This window comes from Lates calcarifer, linkage group LG4 (genome assembly GCF_001640805.2).
Source record: "Lates calcarifer isolate ASB-BC8 linkage group LG4, TLL_Latcal_v3, whole genome shotgun sequence".
Taxonomy (NCBI): domain Eukaryota; kingdom Metazoa; phylum Chordata; class Actinopteri; family Centropomidae; genus Lates; species Lates calcarifer.
In genome coordinates, this window is record NC_066836.1 from 6,610,744 (window position 1) to 6,631,154 (window position 20,411).

General features: G+C 40.5%; 1 protein-coding gene across 1 annotated transcript in view; it reads left to right on the forward strand.

Annotated features, from left to right (window-relative positions):
• The first annotated feature begins 226 nt into the window (after positions 1 to 226).
• Positions 227 to 20,411, forward strand: part of abca4b (ATP-binding cassette, sub-family A (ABC1), member 4b) — a 36,959-nt gene continuing 16,774 nt past the window's right edge. Inside the window, exons 1-22 of the mRNA XM_018677977.2 lie at positions 227 to 385; positions 565 to 704; positions 1,625 to 1,752; positions 1,957 to 2,154; positions 6,114 to 6,203; positions 9,273 to 9,510; positions 9,897 to 10,036; positions 10,618 to 10,734; positions 10,841 to 11,038; positions 12,950 to 13,155; positions 14,116 to 14,292; positions 15,124 to 15,346; positions 15,555 to 15,776; positions 16,002 to 16,206; positions 16,302 to 16,394; positions 17,235 to 17,441; positions 17,931 to 18,108; positions 18,440 to 18,571; positions 18,973 to 19,112; positions 19,261 to 19,398; positions 19,832 to 20,013; positions 20,238 to 20,343. Of these exons, the coding sequence (XP_018533493.2) occupies positions 264 to 385; positions 565 to 704; positions 1,625 to 1,752; positions 1,957 to 2,154; positions 6,114 to 6,203; positions 9,273 to 9,510; positions 9,897 to 10,036; positions 10,618 to 10,734; positions 10,841 to 11,038; positions 12,950 to 13,155; positions 14,116 to 14,292; positions 15,124 to 15,346; positions 15,555 to 15,776; positions 16,002 to 16,206; positions 16,302 to 16,394; positions 17,235 to 17,441; positions 17,931 to 18,108; positions 18,440 to 18,571; positions 18,973 to 19,112; positions 19,261 to 19,398; positions 19,832 to 20,013; positions 20,238 to 20,343 (3,580 nt within the window). The 5' untranslated portion in view covers positions 227 to 263. The remainder of the gene's footprint in view (positions 386 to 564; positions 705 to 1,624; positions 1,753 to 1,956; positions 2,155 to 6,113; positions 6,204 to 9,272; positions 9,511 to 9,896; positions 10,037 to 10,617; positions 10,735 to 10,840; positions 11,039 to 12,949; positions 13,156 to 14,115; positions 14,293 to 15,123; positions 15,347 to 15,554; positions 15,777 to 16,001; positions 16,207 to 16,301; positions 16,395 to 17,234; positions 17,442 to 17,930; positions 18,109 to 18,439; positions 18,572 to 18,972; positions 19,113 to 19,260; positions 19,399 to 19,831; positions 20,014 to 20,237; positions 20,344 to 20,411) is intronic.

Here is a 20,411-nt window from a genome sequence, read left to right on the forward strand (position 1 = left end):
CACAGGTGCTCCTGTTTTTCTTATGACTTATGCTTCACCCATTTCTGTCCAGATCCGCTTCCTGGTGGAGATCTTCTGGCCAGTGTTGTTATTCATTGGTCTGGTGTGGTTGAGGAAGGCCAACCCACTGTACCAACAACATGAATGTAAGAATAAATTCCTGACTAACAAGCTACCTCAGTCTACAGTGACTTGTATCTAGGGCGTCCTACTAGAGTGCCAATGTGTTGTCTGTTTCTTTAGGTCATTTTCCCAACAAGGCTATGCCCTCGGCAGGGATCCTGCCCTGGATTCAGGGCATTTTCTGCAACGCCAACAACCCCTGCTTCAGATATCCAACCAGAGGAGAGTCTCCAGGAGTCGTCTCCAACTATAACAACTCTGTGTAAGTCACGTAGACTTCCACTGTAGCAAAAACCTCATAAAACTGTAATTGCATAAAAAAAGTTGACATTTACACATCTGCCTTTAATACAAGTAATTATTTGGTTAGCAACAATCTATATAATGTAAAATAGTTTATAAATCAGACCAATTTAGTTTTTTTTTTCCTGTTTTTTCCAGACTGGCACGGTTCTATGTTGATGTCCAGGAGCTTCTGCTGAATGACACAGAAGTCCAGCAGTTTGGCCAGCTCTGGCATGAAATGTCATCCTTCTCAAACTTCATGGACGCATTACGCAACAACCCATCTCGGGTGTCAGGTAAAAGGAAAAATCTGTGGCACTATCCCTGAGAGTAAAGCAGTAATTTTTTTCCTTTTTTCCACTGTAACTTTAACCAGAATCCAGCTGAGGCAAAAGCAAGCCAGTTATGATATTGAAAGTAATTATTATTCTTATATTATTTTTATAATATTTTTCAAGCAGAAAAGTGAAGTGTCTTTCATTTCTGGGGATAGAATACAAGAGTAAAAATGAAAATGAAATAATGGAGTCATTGTGAGTTTCTGGCCAAGTTGTAAAATCCGAGCTGGAAATCATTTGGAAAGTCTGTTTTTACCCTTACTAGAGACGTTGCCTACCACCGGATAATCTTAATGTTGGCATCCTGTTGTCTTTACATCCTCTCTCTGTTAGTGTTTCATGGCCTCTGTTTTGTTTCTGCCAAAGCGTCTCCTCACTTTCTCTTTCATTTTTTAAAATTCTGTGTCTGCCTCTCTGTTTATTTCTTCGTTCATATTCAATGTTTCAAAATCATTTGAGGCATTTTTTCTTGTTGGATGTAAACCATATAAGATATTTACAGTTGCCTCTGTGACTGCTGCACTAAGATTATCCAGGATAAAGGGGCCCTATTCCACTTACTCTTATTTTGATTAACTGCTCAGATATTCTCCTGGTCATTCATATGCACAGGATTGTTCATGACCCGGCCTTAAGGCACACACTAAAAAGTTATTCTTAATATTACTTCAGTTGAAATTAACCCTACCTGTTGGCACAGATTTTTACTTATAAACACATGCCTTCCTTTTGCTCACTGGACTTTCCCTGAAGACCAAATCCCTGCCAATCTGTCTTGCTGTGAATCATTTCCTCTGAGCAGTCCAGTGCTGGTTGGGTCAATGTTGTCTTCAGTGCTTCTGACCTTTCCCTATCTCTGTTTCTGATTTTCCGTCTAGGCCGGGGGCTCAAGATAGATGACATTCTGAAGGATGATGAGGTTCTCACAGCCTTCCTGTTGCGAGATGCTGGCCTCTCAGAGTCAATAGTCTACCAGCTTGTCAATGCACAAATTAAACTGGAACAGGTGCATTTGCAGCTTAATTTAATATTAGACCATTTTAGCTTATTCCTTACTCATTCTTAAGTTATGTCTGGGTTGCATCTACATGTTGGGAAACAGTATTAAAAACTTCTGGATGGATGAACACAGAGCCTTGTCTTTAATACTTGTCCCTGAGTCCAAACATAACTATATAGCCCCTTTTCCTTTCTCTTCCATGGTCTCCAGTTTGCATTTGGTATCCCAGACCTGCAGCTGAAAGACATTGCATGCAGTCAGGCCTTGCTGGAGCGCTTCATAATCTTCCCCAGTCGCATGGGCCTCCATGGGGTCCGCAACGCCATGTGTGCTCTCAGCCAGCAGAGGCTGCAGAAGATAGAGGACATCCTCTATGCTAATCTGGACTTTTTCAAGATCTTCAGACTGGTTAGTAGCCTGTGTGAAAGTACTTTTTGTATATTTTCTAAAATGAGACACTGCTACATCATATCTAGTGATCCTCTGACATTGAAAATGAGAAATATTTTGCAAATGTGTTTTTTCCAGTAACATGCCAGTCGTTATTTCCACTCTGAAATCCTGTGGAAGGCTGCGGTTGTTGGAAAAATGATGTCCCTCTTCCTGTTCTGACAGTGAAGGCCATACCAGTCTTCCTGGTGGTAGTCACATTTGAAATGTATTGATTCAACTGAATTGACAAATCCTATCCTGCTACTATATTGCAGAGTGGTTTATGTGTGCATATGTATGTGACTGTGTAACAGCTCCGTCCAGGAAGCAGTAAAGGGCACGTAATTTTAAAATAACCCATTTCTTAGTGAGGCCTTTCAAGCGACGCCAAATTTTCAATCGCTCTGCCTTTTTCCCTCGCGCATATACTGTGTGATTTACGGTAATGCTGTGACGGACGTCGTTCCGTTCTTTTTCTCTTGCGCATATACGATGTGATATTGCGTAATACTGTGAGGAGGCTCGGGGTCGCGCGGGCTACATACAACTCACCTGTACTCGAGGTGGATCGTTAGTTCTACTTTGCTACTGTTTTGTCATAGGAATAAACACTCTACATCATGCCTAAAAAGAAGCTAACAACAGTAACAGCAACGCCGGCAAGACGCCAAACACGAGAAGTCAGGTCATTAACTCTTAAGTATATTCCTGATTCGCCAATTGACGTTAGCATGCTAATAACGTAGCTATCTTCTTAGCTAGCGCGACGGGTGTTACGATTTGTGTTGCGGGCTTCAGAAATCCGTCTGAAGTACCGCAGTAAAGATAATTTTGGGTTGGATATTCGACAGACATTCACAGCTGCCATCTTCTTATTCAGTTTTCCACTTAGCTTCGTTGACTGTAAGGGGGCGGTTAGCCCTCCTCTGACCCCACGCTCTTGACCACAACTTGACCAGCTACATCATACATTCACATAAATATCAAGTAGTATAGCTTCACGTAGATGTGACCTAACCTATCAAAGTAACAACAAAGGTCCATCTGCACATATTAGTAAAATTACTTCAGCAGTTCTTAATTATTATCAAAAGTACAGATTTAAAACGTTCGCAACCCATTGGGGCTGTGTTCTATTCTACCTTGACTCTCTCCACACCTGCCTCTAGTTGACTAAATGCTTCAAACTAAAATTACCAGAATTATGAAGCTGCTGAAAAAACCTCAGCCCTCTAAAGCATTAAAAAATAACAATAATAGAATTAGGAAATATTACGCACTGTAAGCAAAATTATCAGCCCACAGAACAAGAAATTTTCACTTGCTAAGAATTTTCAAACAAAATATTATTTTTGCAGCAGCTTTATATTTGTGGTTTTTGAGTTTTTGCTTTTAACTTTGTTTATACTGTTGGCACTGAACAACAGTAGCAAATTTAAAAGAGTGCTGCACTAGAGGTTGCTGATGGAGGGGAAGACATGCCCACCTCACCTTAATTGTTTCTGTAGGTCAACTAGCATTCTGAATTTATAAAGGATGTTCATTATCAGTGCTGGTTTGTGTTCATTTTTTATGTGAATTATTGCATGATTGCTGGTTATATATGGAGCTGGTAGCTGTTCCAGCACTACATGTGAGGTCTAGTAGCTGATTCCAGGTTGCAGCTGACTCTGCTAAACCTGCTGACTTAGTCACTGGCTTTATTTGGGGCTTTAATAAACCGTGGGCTCTGTTTCAAACTGTTTATACGGTTTTACCAAAGAAACACGAAGGCAGGCAAAACAAGAGAGCTTCTCTTTTTTAACCTCTGAAGTCACCTTTTAATGAAAAAAAAAACTTTGATATTTATTTGAATGTATTTGTCAAATATATCGCCTTTCAGAAGTAGATAAATCTCAGCAAACGTAATAGAAGAATAAGGAAAATAAAAGTACAATTAAAGGAAACAAGCTGTACTATATTTGTACTTTTTCCTTTGACATCCTCCATTTTCTTTACTGTTCAACCTGAGTCAGGTGAATTGGCTCAGGGAGTTGGCATGGCATTATCCCTCTTGGCCTGTTTCTCTAATGGGTTTAGCGAGGGCCCGCCCACAGCCTGTGAGGTATTCTGTAAGATGTGATGCTGTGTGTTGTATAAATACATTACCAACATGTGCCAATCTAAAGAATTCAGTCAGCATAGCCGCCAGCACACCTGGTTACCTTTTTGCTGGAAACCTTGGCTGTAGGACTGAAACAGTGAGAATGCGACAGGGTTACAATGCTTTGAATGACCTATTTATTGAAAGTATATAGATGAAGATTGTGAATATGTGAGAAGTTGGAGAAAATGTTTGGACCTGGTACACATAATTATCCCTGAGAGGGTGTTTAAGAGTCTTTGAGCAGGCCACCAAGCCCGATACTGTGCCACCAGTGAGTGGATGTGTGAATGAGAAAATGAGACATACATTGTAAATTACTTTGAGTGGTTGATAGGCTAGAAAACATGGTATAAATGCGTTCCATTTACCATTTTACCAATTAAATGGCACTGAAGGATAAATGGACTCTAACAGGTGCAGGAGTTACATGAAAGGGGTACAGCCTTGATAGATGTAATGGAAGTTGTATTGATGGATAAATGACTATGATCAACTAAATCCACTGGCTGGTCATTTCATAAGCTTGGCTGTAAAATTGTTCAATTGACGTTCTTTCTTTCTTTCTTTAATGCAAAAAGCTCTATGGTGCTAGCAAGTGGCGATTAACTGCAAGAAAGTATTCATAAGGACCACTTCATATATACATAATACTATGTATTTCCCTTTAACTTCTGCTGAAATATTAAAGTTGATATAATAATAATAAAATAAAGTTGCAGAATACCTGGTTGAGCCGAGAGGGGGAGAGAGAAAGAATTGAAAAAGAGCTTAGCTTTTTCTGTCACGAGCACAGTGCCATCAGCAGGGTTTTTTTCTGGATTCATTTTGCTGTTTTTATTTGTCCTAACACAACGTCTGGCCTCACACTGTCATTAGCCACTATCACTCACTTGCTCTCGCCAGGTTTATTTGAGTTTCTGCTGCTCTGAATTACGTGGTGTAATGACACATTGTCATTGGCTGAGGGCAAGGAGCGTTCGTTTTGATGCAGCGGGTGTCTGATGAAAATGCAGCAGAATCGTTGTCATTTAATAATGAGATCGCATAGAACTCTGAATCAAGATCGCGATTTTAATACAATTAATGGTGCAGCCCCAGTGTACTCTATCATTTGTAGTACAGTAGCATCTTAGTGTTGATCTGTGCATTTAAACCATTAGCTCTATTAAGTTTAAAGTCCATTACTGCAATGACCTCTGCCTTGTAACAACTTTCCTCCCCTCTTGACTCCCTTCTCCTGTCAACCTCTCACCACCCTCCCTTCCTATTCTCTCGCTTTCTCTTTTTCCCCTCAGCACCGTGCTGCCTTTCTCCTTCCTTCGTTCATTGAAATGCAGGCACGAGGAATGCGAGAGGAAGGATATCTCATGTGCGTGTTTGTCTTGGCATTCAGGGTTTCCGTAGCCCTCAGCACTCTGGCCTGACCAGGCATTTTCTAACACCTACTGCTAATGGTTTCTCAAGAAGATAAAGTCACTGAAGGAGGTTTTAGAAGAATAACGTCAATGTGTTTCCATATCAAAAAATTCCACTACTTAATAACAAATTTTTCTTGGAAGTTTCCAGTCATTTAAGGGTGTTTCTTTTTGCTAGAAATGAATGTGTTTATCTGTCCAAGGTCATCATGGGACACAACTTAAAAAAAGCACCAGTGGTTTTAATGCGAAAGAATAAAGAGCGGATTGTGTTTATTGTCTGTGTTTTTATCTGTATTTATCTTAATTTTCAAAACACTGAATGAATACCGGTCACTTGACTGATGCATCTTGTGACTTTTTTGTTTCCCCAGATGCCTCAGGTTATGGACAGCAGCTCCCAGGGGGTTGACCTGCACTTCTGGGGTCGGGTTCTTAACGCGGCATCAGAGAAGATCCAAATCGTAAGTGCCCCAAAGTCCATCAATCCTTTCCACTCCTGATCCAGAGCCTGCTCCTCTCTTCTTCTCCTCAGTCCTGCAGGATCAGAGGCCTTAGTATTTTTAGCCCTTGCAGGAAACTCACCTCTTCCGCTGCTCCCTGTTTGAGAATTGCTCACAGAGGAGGCTGAGTGATGGGCTCAACAATGTGGGGTGTACATGCATGTGTTAATGACGTACATGTGCACTGTACAAGCACTGATGTGTTTCTGTAGGCTCATGTGATTTGTGTAGGGGAGTGTGCATATGCATTTGTGTATGTCTTGTGTATGTGTGCACAAATGTACAGATTGTGTTTGAGTTGCCATGTGCAAGTAGAGTTGTGCATGTGCCGTGAATGCATAATGAATACAAATTAGAATAAAATAGAATGGAAATGGAATATAATTTAATCACAATTCTGGAGGTTTCAATCATATCACATAAGTTTTATCTTGGGGGTGTAGATGTTCATATTTCTTTATCTGAGCACTTTTAACAACTTCTTGTCCATCTTGACATAAAAGTTTAAGGCCAAAGTTCATTCTTGACCTTGAAAATGACAGTGGAGAAAACAATCTTACCACAAGTTCCATTTAGTAGCATTTCTGGGGCTTTTCCTCATAACACATGATCTATACCAGCAGTTGTCATGAAATTGTAGATCAGATTCAAAATAGGTCAAATTTCCTTTTTTTCAACTGCTATAGGGCTTATTGTCCATGTTAAACAAGTAAAGCGCAGAGCAGAAATTGAGGAGAACTGAATAGGAATTGACTGGGATAGAAAACAAAATAGCTGTCATAATTATCTAACCTCAAGATCAATTTAGAAGCTTCCCTGGAGCTTTCGGTCTTATCACATGATCTCTGTAGCAGATGGAGTTTGCCTGAGTGCTCTGGGTCTTGTCCATGTTGGATGAATATAAAATAGACAAGAAGAGAACATAGAGTTAAAGCAGAAATTAAAGAGAAATATAACATAATACAGTGTGATAGATTATAGAGGAGAATATAGAAAAGAATGGAGTAAAATAGAAACTGAAGTGAAGTCGAAGAGAAATATAATATAGACATAGTACAATAGAATGAAATATAATCTAGTGTGTTTACTATATTAACACAATTTAAATTGGCTACACACACACTCACTTTCACACTCACGCACATTCACACACAAAGACGAACAACAAATAGACTGGGATTGTGTTGTGTGTTTCAGCACGTTCACTCTATGTCCCGGGGGAGGTGTATCCCATCATCACCTTAGCCATGGGTGAGAGAGAGTAAGAGGGGAATGGGGCGTAGAGAGAGAGAGAGAGAGAGAGAGAGGGAGAGAGAGACATTCTTGTGAGGTGACACATCCTGTAGGTGGGACCTTCGTATCACCGTGGTGACAGAAAGTCGAGCCAAATGCTCTCATTACCCACCTCTCCTTCCTTTGAATTTAGTGAGTGTGTGTTTATGTGAAATAATAAATAAGAGAAGGGAGGAAAAGGGAGTGAGGGTGAAAGAAATCCAGGCGTGTGTTTTTAGCGTGTGTGTGTGTGTATGTGCATTTTCACACGTAATGGTTATCTTTGAGTGGGGGACATAGAAAAGCTGTGAGTCATTTTAATCACTGACCCCTAATCAGTGTTGCAATACAGCCTATGTTTGAAACTGAAGGGGGTTTATAGAGCCATGTTAATAAAATGTGAACGATTATGAACAAATGTTCCTGGAAGAACTGAACTCCACTTAAAATCTGATCCCCTATGATATCATCACATTTGAAACGGAAATTTGATTACATTACAGGATGATTTCATTATTACCTGATTTCATCTTTGGAGCAATGTGTTACTCTCCCTGTTAACAAAACCAACTCAAACATTAAACTCAAATTATTGGCAACCTCCTCCCTAATTCTTTAGAAAGGAAGTGATACTCACCGGTGAGAAATGCTCTTGGATGAAGCTATTTTGGTTCTATCAATTGGAGGATATTTAGTCCCCCCCTACAACCATCCCCATCATGTGAGAAGAGGCAGCCGTCTGACATATTTGCTTATCTTTGAAACTATTGTTTTCTGGCCATAGTTTATGCAATGAAATTCACAGGGTATGAATGAATATAAAAAACATAAATATCCCTACCTTGTATATAATTATCTGATTAAAGGTCAAATTGCTCAAACCTAATTGTTTATACATCCCAACAATACTCAACCTTCACTCATCCTGTTGAAATTTGGCTCTGCTTGGCAACTCTGATGACCCGATTTGAGTATATGATATTTTTTGTTGTAGTTTAAAGTAAAGTATCACCTGTTGTTTTTGGTACTTCCACATCATGACAGTCAATGAAACACAGGATTGAATTTAATAACGTGACATTTTAAATATTATATCTACACTACACACAAAAAAATCAGACTCATATCTGTTGCCTACTTGCTTTTCAGTATTTTTTAATATTTAAATGATGAGACCACAGACAGTTTGTTGTCCTGGTTAATTAATGGTGCTCCATGCTAACACTTAAATGTATTTTACACTGTGTTTAGTAAAAATAGGTTATTAACCATTAATTAACAAATGTTAGCATGCTAGCACACAGAATTAAGACAGTCAACAAGGTCAACTTTATACCTGCTAAACATCAGCATATTAGCATTGTCATTATGAGCATGTTAACATGCTGACATTGTCATTTAATTAAAAGCTCAAGGTGCCTAAAGTGCCTCATAGAGCTGCTAGCATGTAAATGAACTATAACTGAAGTTTGGATTGTTGCTCAGTCGTTGGTACTGCACCCTCATTGTGAGAAGGTCTTTCAATTTCAGTCGTGTTTAGTTTGTACTTATGTTTTAAAAACTCAAAATTCAAACTACTATGTGTGTCAGCAGTGTTACAAACACCTAAAAGTTAGAGGAAGCGGGTATCCCAAACTGAAATACTGTTAGTTTCTATGGACTATGAATGGATGTATTGTATAAAGGTCTTAGTTTATCAAGACAGGTTGACTGCTGAGAAAATCTCTTTTCAAATTTTCCTCTTTATATCTCCTACAGCTGATGGAACGGGAGAGCTCTCAGGAGCTCCTGAAGGCAGTCTCCTCTCTGTTCCAAGCTGGGGGTCCCTCCTCCTTCACCCAGCTGATGTCCAGTGTGTCGAGCCTCTTCTGTGGATACCCAGAGGGAGGTGGCTCCAGGGTCCTGTCCTTCAATTGGTACGAGGACAACAACTACAAGGTGTTTCTGGGGGTCAATGGCACCAAGAGCCACAACTATGTCTATGATGACACCACCAGTAAGTGAATTTTGGTGCAATAGTCTCCAACAACAGCACAGCAAAAGCTAATCTAATTTATCAGGTGTATGACATCTCTGAGTACACTTGAGTACACTTACACTTGTCACGTTTCTACACCACATATTCAAAACCCAGTTTAAATTACTTCACAGCTGTGGTCTCACAGATTTACTTATATTAAATCAGTTGCTGCTGGTATTTACTGTATTTAACATTCAGTATTTACTGATAATTCACATTATTTGAATGGAAATTAAATTGTGGCAGATATGAGGAACTATCTGTGTTCACTGAATGATATTATATGATGGTCCTTTGTTTGTCTTTCTTTTTGTGTTTTCATACTTTGTTACAGATTATTTTTGCAATTCTTCTGTCCATAGCTCCTTTCTGCAACGCCCTCATGCAGACCCTGGAGTCCAACCCTGTCACAAAAATCGTGTGGAATTCAGTCAAACCCCTGCTGATGGGAAAGATCCTGTACACTCCCGACTCCCCTGCCGTCCGCAAGATATTAAGGAGTGTAAGAGAGACCACCTCCAGCCCGACCCCTCACCTCTCTCTCTCGCCCTCTCCCTCTCTCTCTCTGTCTGTCTCTGTCTCTCGACTCGCTCTTTCTCTCCCTCTTCATTTCTTTTAACACCCTCAGAATCTGTTTATATGCGTCAAAACCCCCACCCCTCTTAGGAATGAGCTGACTACCAAAGCAAAGAAGGGTGGAGGGATTGGGGGTGGGCGGGGGGCAGTCTACTGCGGTGTGAGGGAAGGGAAGAGGAGGGGAGAAATAAACAATAAATTGCAAGTGAGGGTGCAGCAATGGAAGAAAAAACAGAATATATGCATTCTGTCACGTCTTAGTCATTTCTCTTCACACAAAACAGATCTCAGCTGGATTTCATAGATTTCATTGATGTCATCTGGCACTGTTCCCATACAACAGAAAGCTCTACATTACTCATTATTGATTAATATTACTAGCACAGAACAACCGTGCTACATGTTGCCTCTTTGTAGCAGGTGCACTAGTCTGGATTTGTGAACTGTATATCAGTGTTTTTTGACTTTAAATTGTGTTTATGTTTGTTTTAATTTGTGTGTATCCAGGCCAACACAACCTTTGAGGAGCTAGAGAGGCTCCAGAACATGGCTAAGGCCTGGGAGGAGGTGGGACCTCAGCTTTGGGCTTTTTTACAAAACAGCGTCCAGATGAACATGATCAGGGTATGAAGCATAAGTTTAACAGATATGCAGACATGAATACTATATGTTATCATACCCAGAGGAAACTTATTTACAATTTTATGCACTTGTGTCTCCATAACTGCAGGACACACTGAGAAACCCAACAGTGATGGACTTCATGGATAAAAGTCTTGAGGACACTGACTTTACCACCAAAGACATTCTTAACTTCCTGTACAATGGTCCTGAGGAACAAAGGGAGGCGGGAATGCCAAACTTTGACTGGAGAAACATTTTTAATATCAGCGACCAGATCATACGTATGTTCAACCAGTACGGAGAGGTAAGAAACCTGCTTCACTCTGCTTTTCTTTGTTTCCCCACTCACTATTTGCCAAATCTCGCATATTCCCAGGACTGTGGTTTTGGCCTGTCTGTGAGACCTACTCAGTTCATCAGACAGGAGCATCAGTCTTCCAGGTCTGCCCCCAGGAGACTGCACCCAGGCCCTTTTGAAACATAGCAGGCCACTTAGCACAGCTATAGAGCCGCTCTCCTTGTCCAGTAGGCTGAAAGGTGGGGAGAACAAGCCTGCTGTCACCCCCTTCCTTTGCTTCCATTGTGGAGCCAATAATAAAGTAGAGAGTAGGTGGGAGTGAGTCACCCCCCTATGAGCTCAATGCTGTTTTAGTGTATGGCCCCACATTGAAACAGACCCTTGCGCCTGTGAAATCAAATAGGGCAAATCACTCTATCCATCCCTCACGCCTTTCCTCTTCTGCCTCTCTTCCCTCTCTCATCTGATTTAAATGGGGGGGCAGGGGTGACGGTTTTGGAGAGAGTCCTATCAGTGCAGGCATCTCAATCTGTCCTTTGTTTCCAAGTTCAACACCAAGACCCTTCAGAGCCCCCACAAACAAACCCAGGCGATTTAGCCAATTAGATATAGCTGTCTGCTAGCATTTGGCTGTAGGATTACTGCTGTAGTTAGCATTAGGTCCTCTCACTCTGTCAGGGGTATGTTTCTCACACTGAAGTCCCATTGGAACATGTGTGTCAGTGAGAATCTGTCTTCTCAGCCCATCTCTGAGTGAACATTATTGTGTCGAGAATGTATGGTCCCGTAAAGATGAATGGGAAGTGGTCTCTCGTCTTTCTTTGAGCACTCTCAGGGTATTATACAGTAATGTGAATAGAGACATTAGACACGGTGTGCATAGAGTTGTGGGGGGGTTGGCGAACAGCGTGTTTGTGCGTGTTTTTGTGTGTAGGGTGGGAGTTTCACATGGTAATTATGCATGTTTCACAGAGTGTGTGCATGGGAGTGTTAGAGTTGCATGTGTTTTTTGCATGTATGTGTCCATGCCTTTGCTTTGCTGCATTTGTGTGTGTGTGTGTTTCTGCCTGTCTGTCACTGCAGAATTAATAAAGTAGCTCAAATTTTCCTATGTCACCTGATCACTTCAGTGAAAGGCATACTACCCACACTCTATTGACAGGGTTGGGTGTTTGCATTTTTTCAGCACTGGTGCCAAGTCAGTAATATGAGTTTGGATTTTTTAAAACATTTTTAATGTTTATTTCCTGTATCACTTATAAATTAGTCAAAACCTATTTTTAATTTTTATTTCTGTCAGTGTATTTGGTTTTCATGTGTGTCCAGAATTTGGTTCTAATTACTGTGCCAGTATGTAGACATTTACATAGCTTGATATGTACATGTATTCTTGGTAAAGCCTAATTGGTTACTGTGATATATTGTGATCATAAAAACACAAGCAGCCATACAAGAATTTGTAGCAGAAGCGGTCTAAATTGTATGATTTAATTCAGGGAATATCTGATAAGCAAACAAGACTAAGACTCTGACCTAGTATTCACTGCTGTATTACAGTACAAGACAGGTTTTGATACTGGATGTTAGAGACACATTGTGGTCGGGACTGAAAAACTATTGACGTTCAATACCTAGCTGTATTTGTCAGTTGTTTCTAAACAGAGCAAATGGCACATGCACTTAATCCAATGCACAACTGAATTTTACCCAAACACACACTGATTAGACACACACTCACACACAACCAATGACTCCAAAAACATCTCTTTTTAAAGGAGCACATAACCAAGCATTCATAAAAAAATACAATCAAATATTTATTCTCGCAGTCCAATCTTCCCAGTTCCCCAAATCCTTTTGAAAACTAAACCATTGAGCCCACAGTACTCCTTTCTTTCTCCTCTTCTCTGATTGCAGTGCATCGACTTGGACAAGTTTGTGGCCCACACAGATGAGTCCCAGATGATTCACCAGGCTTTGTACCTGCTAGAGGAGAACAAGTTTTGGGCTGGTGTGGTCTTCATGGACATGTATCCCTGGACTACGAGTGTACCGCCACATGTCAAGTATAAGATCCGCATGGACATTGATGCAGTGGAGCGTACTAACAAGATCAAAGACAGGTCAGTATTTTGCCTTGTCTGGGTTTTGTTAACATTTCCAATAAAGTTTTTCTCCTTTCATTTGAGTTCATGTTTGAGACATGTAGTCCTGAATTTTAAAGGAAAGAAAATGTACGTAATTTCTTAATTCCTGTCCGGTTAATCATGCTGTAACCAGGATACTGATCTCCAATCCTTTAGGGCTTCAGTTTCCCAAATAGTCATCGTACAAAAAATGAGGGATATAAATGTTTTGTTAGCAAAGAACAGAAGGTTAATTACAGGTACTTTCCAATTCATTTCTCTGCCAGTTACTGATATACATATACACTGGGGATAACTACAATACAGCTAGCAATGTCTTACTACCAAATGATCTGCTGTTTCAACATTTTTTTCATGTTGTTAGTTTGTTTTAATGAGGCAATTTATATGGACTTGTCACATTCCTCAAAGGAGGAAAAAAAGACCTCTCCAGCTGGCCTCATTGTGTTTTCTGAAAAGTGTTGGTAGTCCTCTATTAACTCAATACCTGCCCTTTCATCCTGCCATGTGAGGCTCTTATATGCATTTTTCTTTCCCTTTGATCCCTTATTCATAAACAGACAGTATGTCAATAGCCCCCAGGGTGAACAAACACTTTTAGCTGTTTGCAGCGCACCAACAGGGTGTAATGGACCCAGTGGGAGTCTTGCCTTTACACAATTGAGTAATCAGATTGTAAGAGGGCTTTGCCTCTGACTTATCCGCTTAGGTAAAGGCAGTGTATGTGCGGTGTGTGTGCGGCTTTGGGGACTTTGGCTTTAGGATGCTTTATTATTACAATGTTTTGAATGGACAACACCAAAAATGCTTACATAATTCAGTTGTATAACCTCTTATGTGATGCATGATGTAGTGGCCACATTTTAATAGCTACATCATCATGATATTGGAACCTAAGAGACACCTCTGTCATTCACTCCCTGTGTCCTCCTTCAGGTACTGGGACCCTGGCCCCCGGGCAGACCCTGTTGAGGACCAGAGGTACATCTGGGGAGGCTTTGCCTACCTGCAGGACATGATTGAACATGGCATCATCAAGCTTCACACAGGCAACGACTGGCCACTCGGGGTCTACATTCAGCAGATGCCCTACCCGTGTTATGTAGATGACCTGTGAGTAAACTGGTCATTTAATGTAATTGCAGGTCAAAATATGTCAATGATCCAAATTGAGCACATGTTGTTGTGACGTTACTGACTTTCAAGGATACAAAAACCTCTGCCATGATGCTTTTTATCAAATAACTAGTAAAAATAATTATGCATACCTGAATGTGTTATGGATTTGTCAGAGGGCATCAAAACTTCTGCACACTGTCTCCTACTACTGATTTATTTATTTAATATAACATTTTGGTGTCTTCATTAATCTAATTAACTGAAAAAAACAGACTATGAGCAGAGGTTTTTCTACTTTTCCACATATTCAAGCCATGATGTTTTTAGAATTTCAAATCAACACCATTCATTCCACTTCCCTCTTGAATTGGCCAGAAATGCCTTTTTCCTCATTTTGCATTAGTTTGATGTGACATTGAAGGGCCCCTGACTGAACCAAATCTGTATATACTAATTTGTTGGTGTGAATATTGAGTTGGCTGAAAACATAAAGTTGGCTGCTGTGTCAGTTTTTCCACTTGAAGACTTTTCTAAAAACAGGGAAACACGCATAGCATATTTGTGCACTTCTATGAAAAATTATCTGTTAGTGTGAAGCTATAATTTGTTTACACATACTGACTTAATGATCAGGTACCTGACATGATTGATTGGCCGCTTGTGTGAGCGATTACATTTCCATGTCGTTCATTCAAAGTGCCAGCCCAGTGAGGGCTTCCTCATAGAAATCAAGTTACCAGGCAAAAAATGGTTTTTGTTTTGCTTAATGACTTCTCTCAATCCAGTATCCCCTCTCACCACCTCCTCCTCCTCCTCCTCCTCCAGCTTTATGATCACACTGAACCGCTGCTTCCCGATGTTCATGGTGCTGGCCTGGATCTACTCTGTATCCATGACTGTGAAGAGCATTGTGCTGGAGAAAGAGCTGCGCCTTAAAGAGACCCTCAAAGCCATGGGGGTGGACAATGGCGCCATTTGGTACACGTGGTTCATCGACAGCTTCATCATGATGACTGCAAGCACTGCACTGCTCACCTCCATCGTCATGGTGAGAAAACAGGATGAGTAGTGTAGAGAAAGAGAAAGAAAAAGGTTATGTTGATAGCAAAACTAGGCTCAAGTTTTATTTGCAGGTTTGGAAGGTTCATGTTTTGTAGTGTGTAATGGTGCCCTCTTGTGGATTATTTCAAAAGCTCTGAGTATGGAGAGAAAATGAAAATCCTGTCATCACACACAATCTGTCTTTTTCCTCTCAGGGTGGGAAGGTGCTGAATTACAGTGACCCCATCCTTGTCTTCTTCTTCCTGCTGACTTTCACCATTGCCACCATCATGCAGTGTTTCCTGATGAGTGTTTTCTTCAACAAGGCCAACCTTGCAGCTGCCTGCAGTGGCATCATCTACTTCACCCTCTACCTGCCTCACATCCTCTGCTTTGCCTGGCAGGACCGCATCACAAAAAACATGAAGTTGGCTGCTGTATGTCAATATTTTTTTGCTTCAGGACTTTTTCAAAAGCAGGCAAACACAAAACTAATAGGAGTGCCCCTGATGGAGCAATATATATGTAAATTTCCAAGCTGTTTTTGTCAGAGACATTAATAATTAAACTGAATTGAGTCCCATTGCTACTGTATATGTAGATATTATACACCGTTTGCAAGTAAATTAACATCCTGTGTACAACCCTCCTTATTACTTTAGAGCTTGTTGTCTCCAGTGGCTTTTGGCTTCGGGACAGAGTACCTGTCACGGTATGAGGAGCAGGGTTTGGGCCTGCAGTGGGACAACATCCAGACCAGTCCATTAGAGAAAGACACCTACTCCTTCCTCACCTCCATCCTCATGATGATGTTTGATGCTGTCCTCTATGCTGTCCTGGCCTGGTATCTGGATAATGTCTTTCCAGGTAGGGCTGCTGATGTATGATATACTGTGTGATATACTTTACAGTGTATCGTAACACTTCACAGGTTCTAAGAGTTTCAAATTTCTCCTCTACAGGACAGTATGGCATCGGCCGGCCCTTCTACTTCCTCTTCCAGCCCTCATACTGGCAAAGACTTCCACCCTCTCACACAGAAATGGCTGATCCAGGTTAGTATCACTGCCTCTGAGATTTTACATGCCTCTTATCTGTGTATGTTTAATGTGAAGAATCCAGTGACTGGAAGATTGTTACTTCACTCAGATTGGTAAGTCAACCTGAGATAGAGAAGTATGTGTTTTTATCCTTTGTTTCAAAGCTAATTCCTCCTGGGTTGGTTATCTAACACCCAAACGGCAACAAGTTGTACTGAATAGGTCAATATAAAGTACATTATGAGTCAAGGTCCCACAGGAACAATGTGCTCTCTTACACTCCTAGCACCCCAAGAGCATGGACTAAATCAGAGTCTTGGTAAAAGACAGTAATGTAGAGTGCCTCTTTCCAGCACAGGGTCTGAAAAGTCCTGTCTTTGAAGAATGGTCCTTCTAACCACACTGTAGGTCATTCTAGCCAACATAGTTTAAATTTAAGGGAAATAGAGGAAGCTTTCTTTAAACTTCCTTAGGAAAATTCAGCTTGTAACTGCAGCTCTTGATCTTAGATGTATATTAACATTTTATCTTATTTCATACATACAAGCGATTTGGGCAAATGACACGTGTAAGCAAAGGCATTCATGTTCATGCAATTCCCATATAAACCAAGTATTTCTCAAACCCATGTAACTGCAGGTAAAAAGGTCACAAACAAAATAACGTTTTGAAATTCTGAGCCTATCTTGTTGTCATCTTTAAGATATTTGGCCGTCCCGTGTCCCAAGATGATAAAACAGTTAAGAGTAGATAAATGTCCCCAACACAACAATTGTAGTTGAACTTTTCACATAAGGCAGATAAATCTTGATCAGCTGTAATCATGAGAAGGCTCTTACTATCTGTCTCCTCTAGATCCTGAGAAACCTGAACCAGAAAACATGGAGAAGGATGTTGAGAGGAGGGGCACACCAGAGACATACACCTGCAACGGCTCAGCCAGCAGGAAAACCTGCAAGCACCAAAGTAAGAGGGAACAACTTGAGAGAGAGAAGGAGCTGCTGAGAAGACAACAGGAAACTCCAAATCAGGAGGAAGACTGTCAGGACTCTGGGAAAGAAGGTGAGGATACAAATACAGAACTGCAGCCCTAGGATGAAGGATGGATTGATCGAAAATTGAACACTCTGAGGACATCTAGTGGACAGACAGGGTGACACACCTCACCTGGATCTGGAAGACAGACCGGGAAGAGATGAGAGACAAGGGAACACTTGAAGAAAAACACAGCAATAGTGTGGCTGTGTCCATATTCATGATGAATAAGAAGTGTAACCGACTAGTGCTGCTATTAGGGACACTGAAAATTTGATGTTGCATGTGAGTTTTTAGGTTACAGGACAGATGTCAAAGTCAAACATGATACAATCTTTGTCATTAATGACATGTAATATTCCAGTTATGTGAAATAAACAGTCACAGTAATTGAAATCTCACAAAATTATTCATTTCTTAAATTACAATGAAGTTTAAACCATAGCCACACTATCAGTTATATTATAGTTAAGAGATGTGTTAATAACTTTTTTTTGTATCTGTTTACCAATGCAGGTCAGTTGTTCTTTGAACCTGACCCAGTGGGACTGACAATGGGAGTCCAGATCCAGGACCTGGTAAAGGTGTTTGATGGAAGCTCTCGTCCAGCAGTCAACTGTCTCAACATCAATTTCTATGAAGGCCAGATCACATCCTTCCTGGGACACAACGGGGCTGGAAAAACCACAACTATGTAAGCTGAAATCAGATCCAGAAGTTATGAATCACTTATATTTGTAATTGCACAGAATTGTTGCATTTGTTCACAAAATTCAGACTGAAACCATCCGAAAAGATGTTTTTTTGTTCTTGCATGGTTTTCACAGCAGAGTCTACATTGTTAGAAAGCTGATGGCAATAATTTTCCATTTGAACATAACAATCAGATCTTATTATGTTCTTTTTAAATTTGCTATTTAGAAACTCTTTTTTTCTTAGCCTCACATTCAGACTGAATGTAGGTGGTGAGTCATTTACCTACAGTTTGGCCAGGCCTCTGTTATGGATCTCATACTGTTTTCCAGGTCCATCCTTACTGGCCTGTTCCCACCTACATCTGGCACAGCCTACATCAATGGAAGAGATATTAGGACTGATATGGAAATCGTTCGTTCCTCTATGGGCATGTGTCCTCAATACAACATCCTCTTTAAACAGTAAGTTCCACTGCAGATAGTTAAATGAGTTCAGTTTGACTTAAGTCAGTAAATTACTTGCACACATATTTCCAAACTTTTGGAACACAGCAAAAAAAAGAATGAAAGACAAAAGAAAAATTATTCATTTTGAAGATTGTATTTTGTTTGTTAAAAGTTAATAATTGAACTTTGAAAGTTTAGAATATGTTCAGCTGTGATAAAGTGGGGATCAGCCTTTGTTAAATTCGATACACATTCTTCAAAAACAAAGACTTTTTGTTTGCAGTTAAAAGTTGAAAGCTAAGAGTTAATTCCCCATCCAAACTGTAGCCATTAAAGCTTTCCCACAGTGAAAAAAACAATCAAAATGCTCTTCCTCTGTAAACCTCTTTATTACCGCTGCCCTGTTTTTGTTCCAGTCTCACAGTGGAAGAGCACATCCTGTTCTACTCGCTGCTGAAGGGTCGGACTCAGGCGGAGGCAAAGAGGGAGGTAGAGGACATGCTAGTGGACCTGGGGCTGCCTCACAAGAGAGATGATGAGGCTCAGAACCTCTCAGGTCAACTTCTTGTGTGTGTGTGTGTGTGTGTGTGTGTGTGTGTGTGTGTGTGTGTGTGTGTGTGTAAGTAAGAGAAAGTGTGAGATAATTTCATTTATTATTTTGTTTTTCAATTCTTTTAAATATCTTTCTCTCATATGCGCTACAGGTGGTATGCAGAGGAAACTGTCTGTTGCCATGGCGTTTGTTGGAGGGTCAAAGGTTGTCATCCTGGATGAACCCACCTCAGGAGTGGACCCCTATTCCAGGAGATCTATATGGGACCTCCTACTGAAATACAGAAATGGTAAAAAAAAAAAAAAGAGAGAGAGAAAGAAAGAAAGAAAGGAAAAAAAAAGTGCACTGCTGCAATGTCACAAGTCCACATTTTACCCCCAATGCACCATGTTCTGGCTGTCTAAATTTTCTAAAATCTCACACCTATGGTCTACTTTTTACTATTACATTTAAGACACTGAAGAATGAAGCAAAATCTTTCTTTACCAGTTTCTCATCTTTCCTGAGGCTTTTGAATTAAGTAGTGAAATGATCAAATGGAAAAATTCAGCTACACCGTTACAACAAAAGCAAAAAAATGTAGTCATAAAATCAATATGTTTTAGAATCTGTTGACAAAGGCACTTGAAAGCTGTGGTAAACTCTTTTGACAATTAAAATGGAACTGAAATTTCCCTTTGATTCAGCAAAAGAACTTTATCAGACATTTAACCCTTGCGCAGGCCGTACAGTGATTCTGTCCACCCATCACATGGACGAGGCTGACCTGCTGAGCGACCGCATCGCCATCATCTCAAAAGGACAGCTGCACTGTTGCGGGTCCCCCCTTTTCCTCAAGAATTGTTTTGGAGTAGGTTTCTATCTGACACTAGTCCGCCGCATAAAGGACCTGAGGAAGGGTGAGGTAAGGATCACCTGTTACACAAAATCAACCTGCTGCAGTGTTTCCTTTCCCTGTCTGTTCATTCTGCATTAGAAATTGTACTTGCTTCTAAGACACTGTAGACACACAAAAGACAACACTGGCTTTTCTTCCATTGAGGAAAGGTTTACTTTTCTGGCAGGATTTTTTTATTTTTATTTTTTGCATTGTTAAAAGGTTTTTCTTGTCATTGCTGTTTCTGTCAGAATGACTGCGACTGTGCCTCAGACTGCTCCTGTTCCTGCTCCATATGTACCAGATACAAAGATCAGTCTCAGCACCAGTCCCAGCACTTAGATAGAGTTCTAGATGGTAAGTTTATATTGTATATTTCTTCTACTCATGAGCTACTTAGCTACTACTTTGCATGCATGTATGTG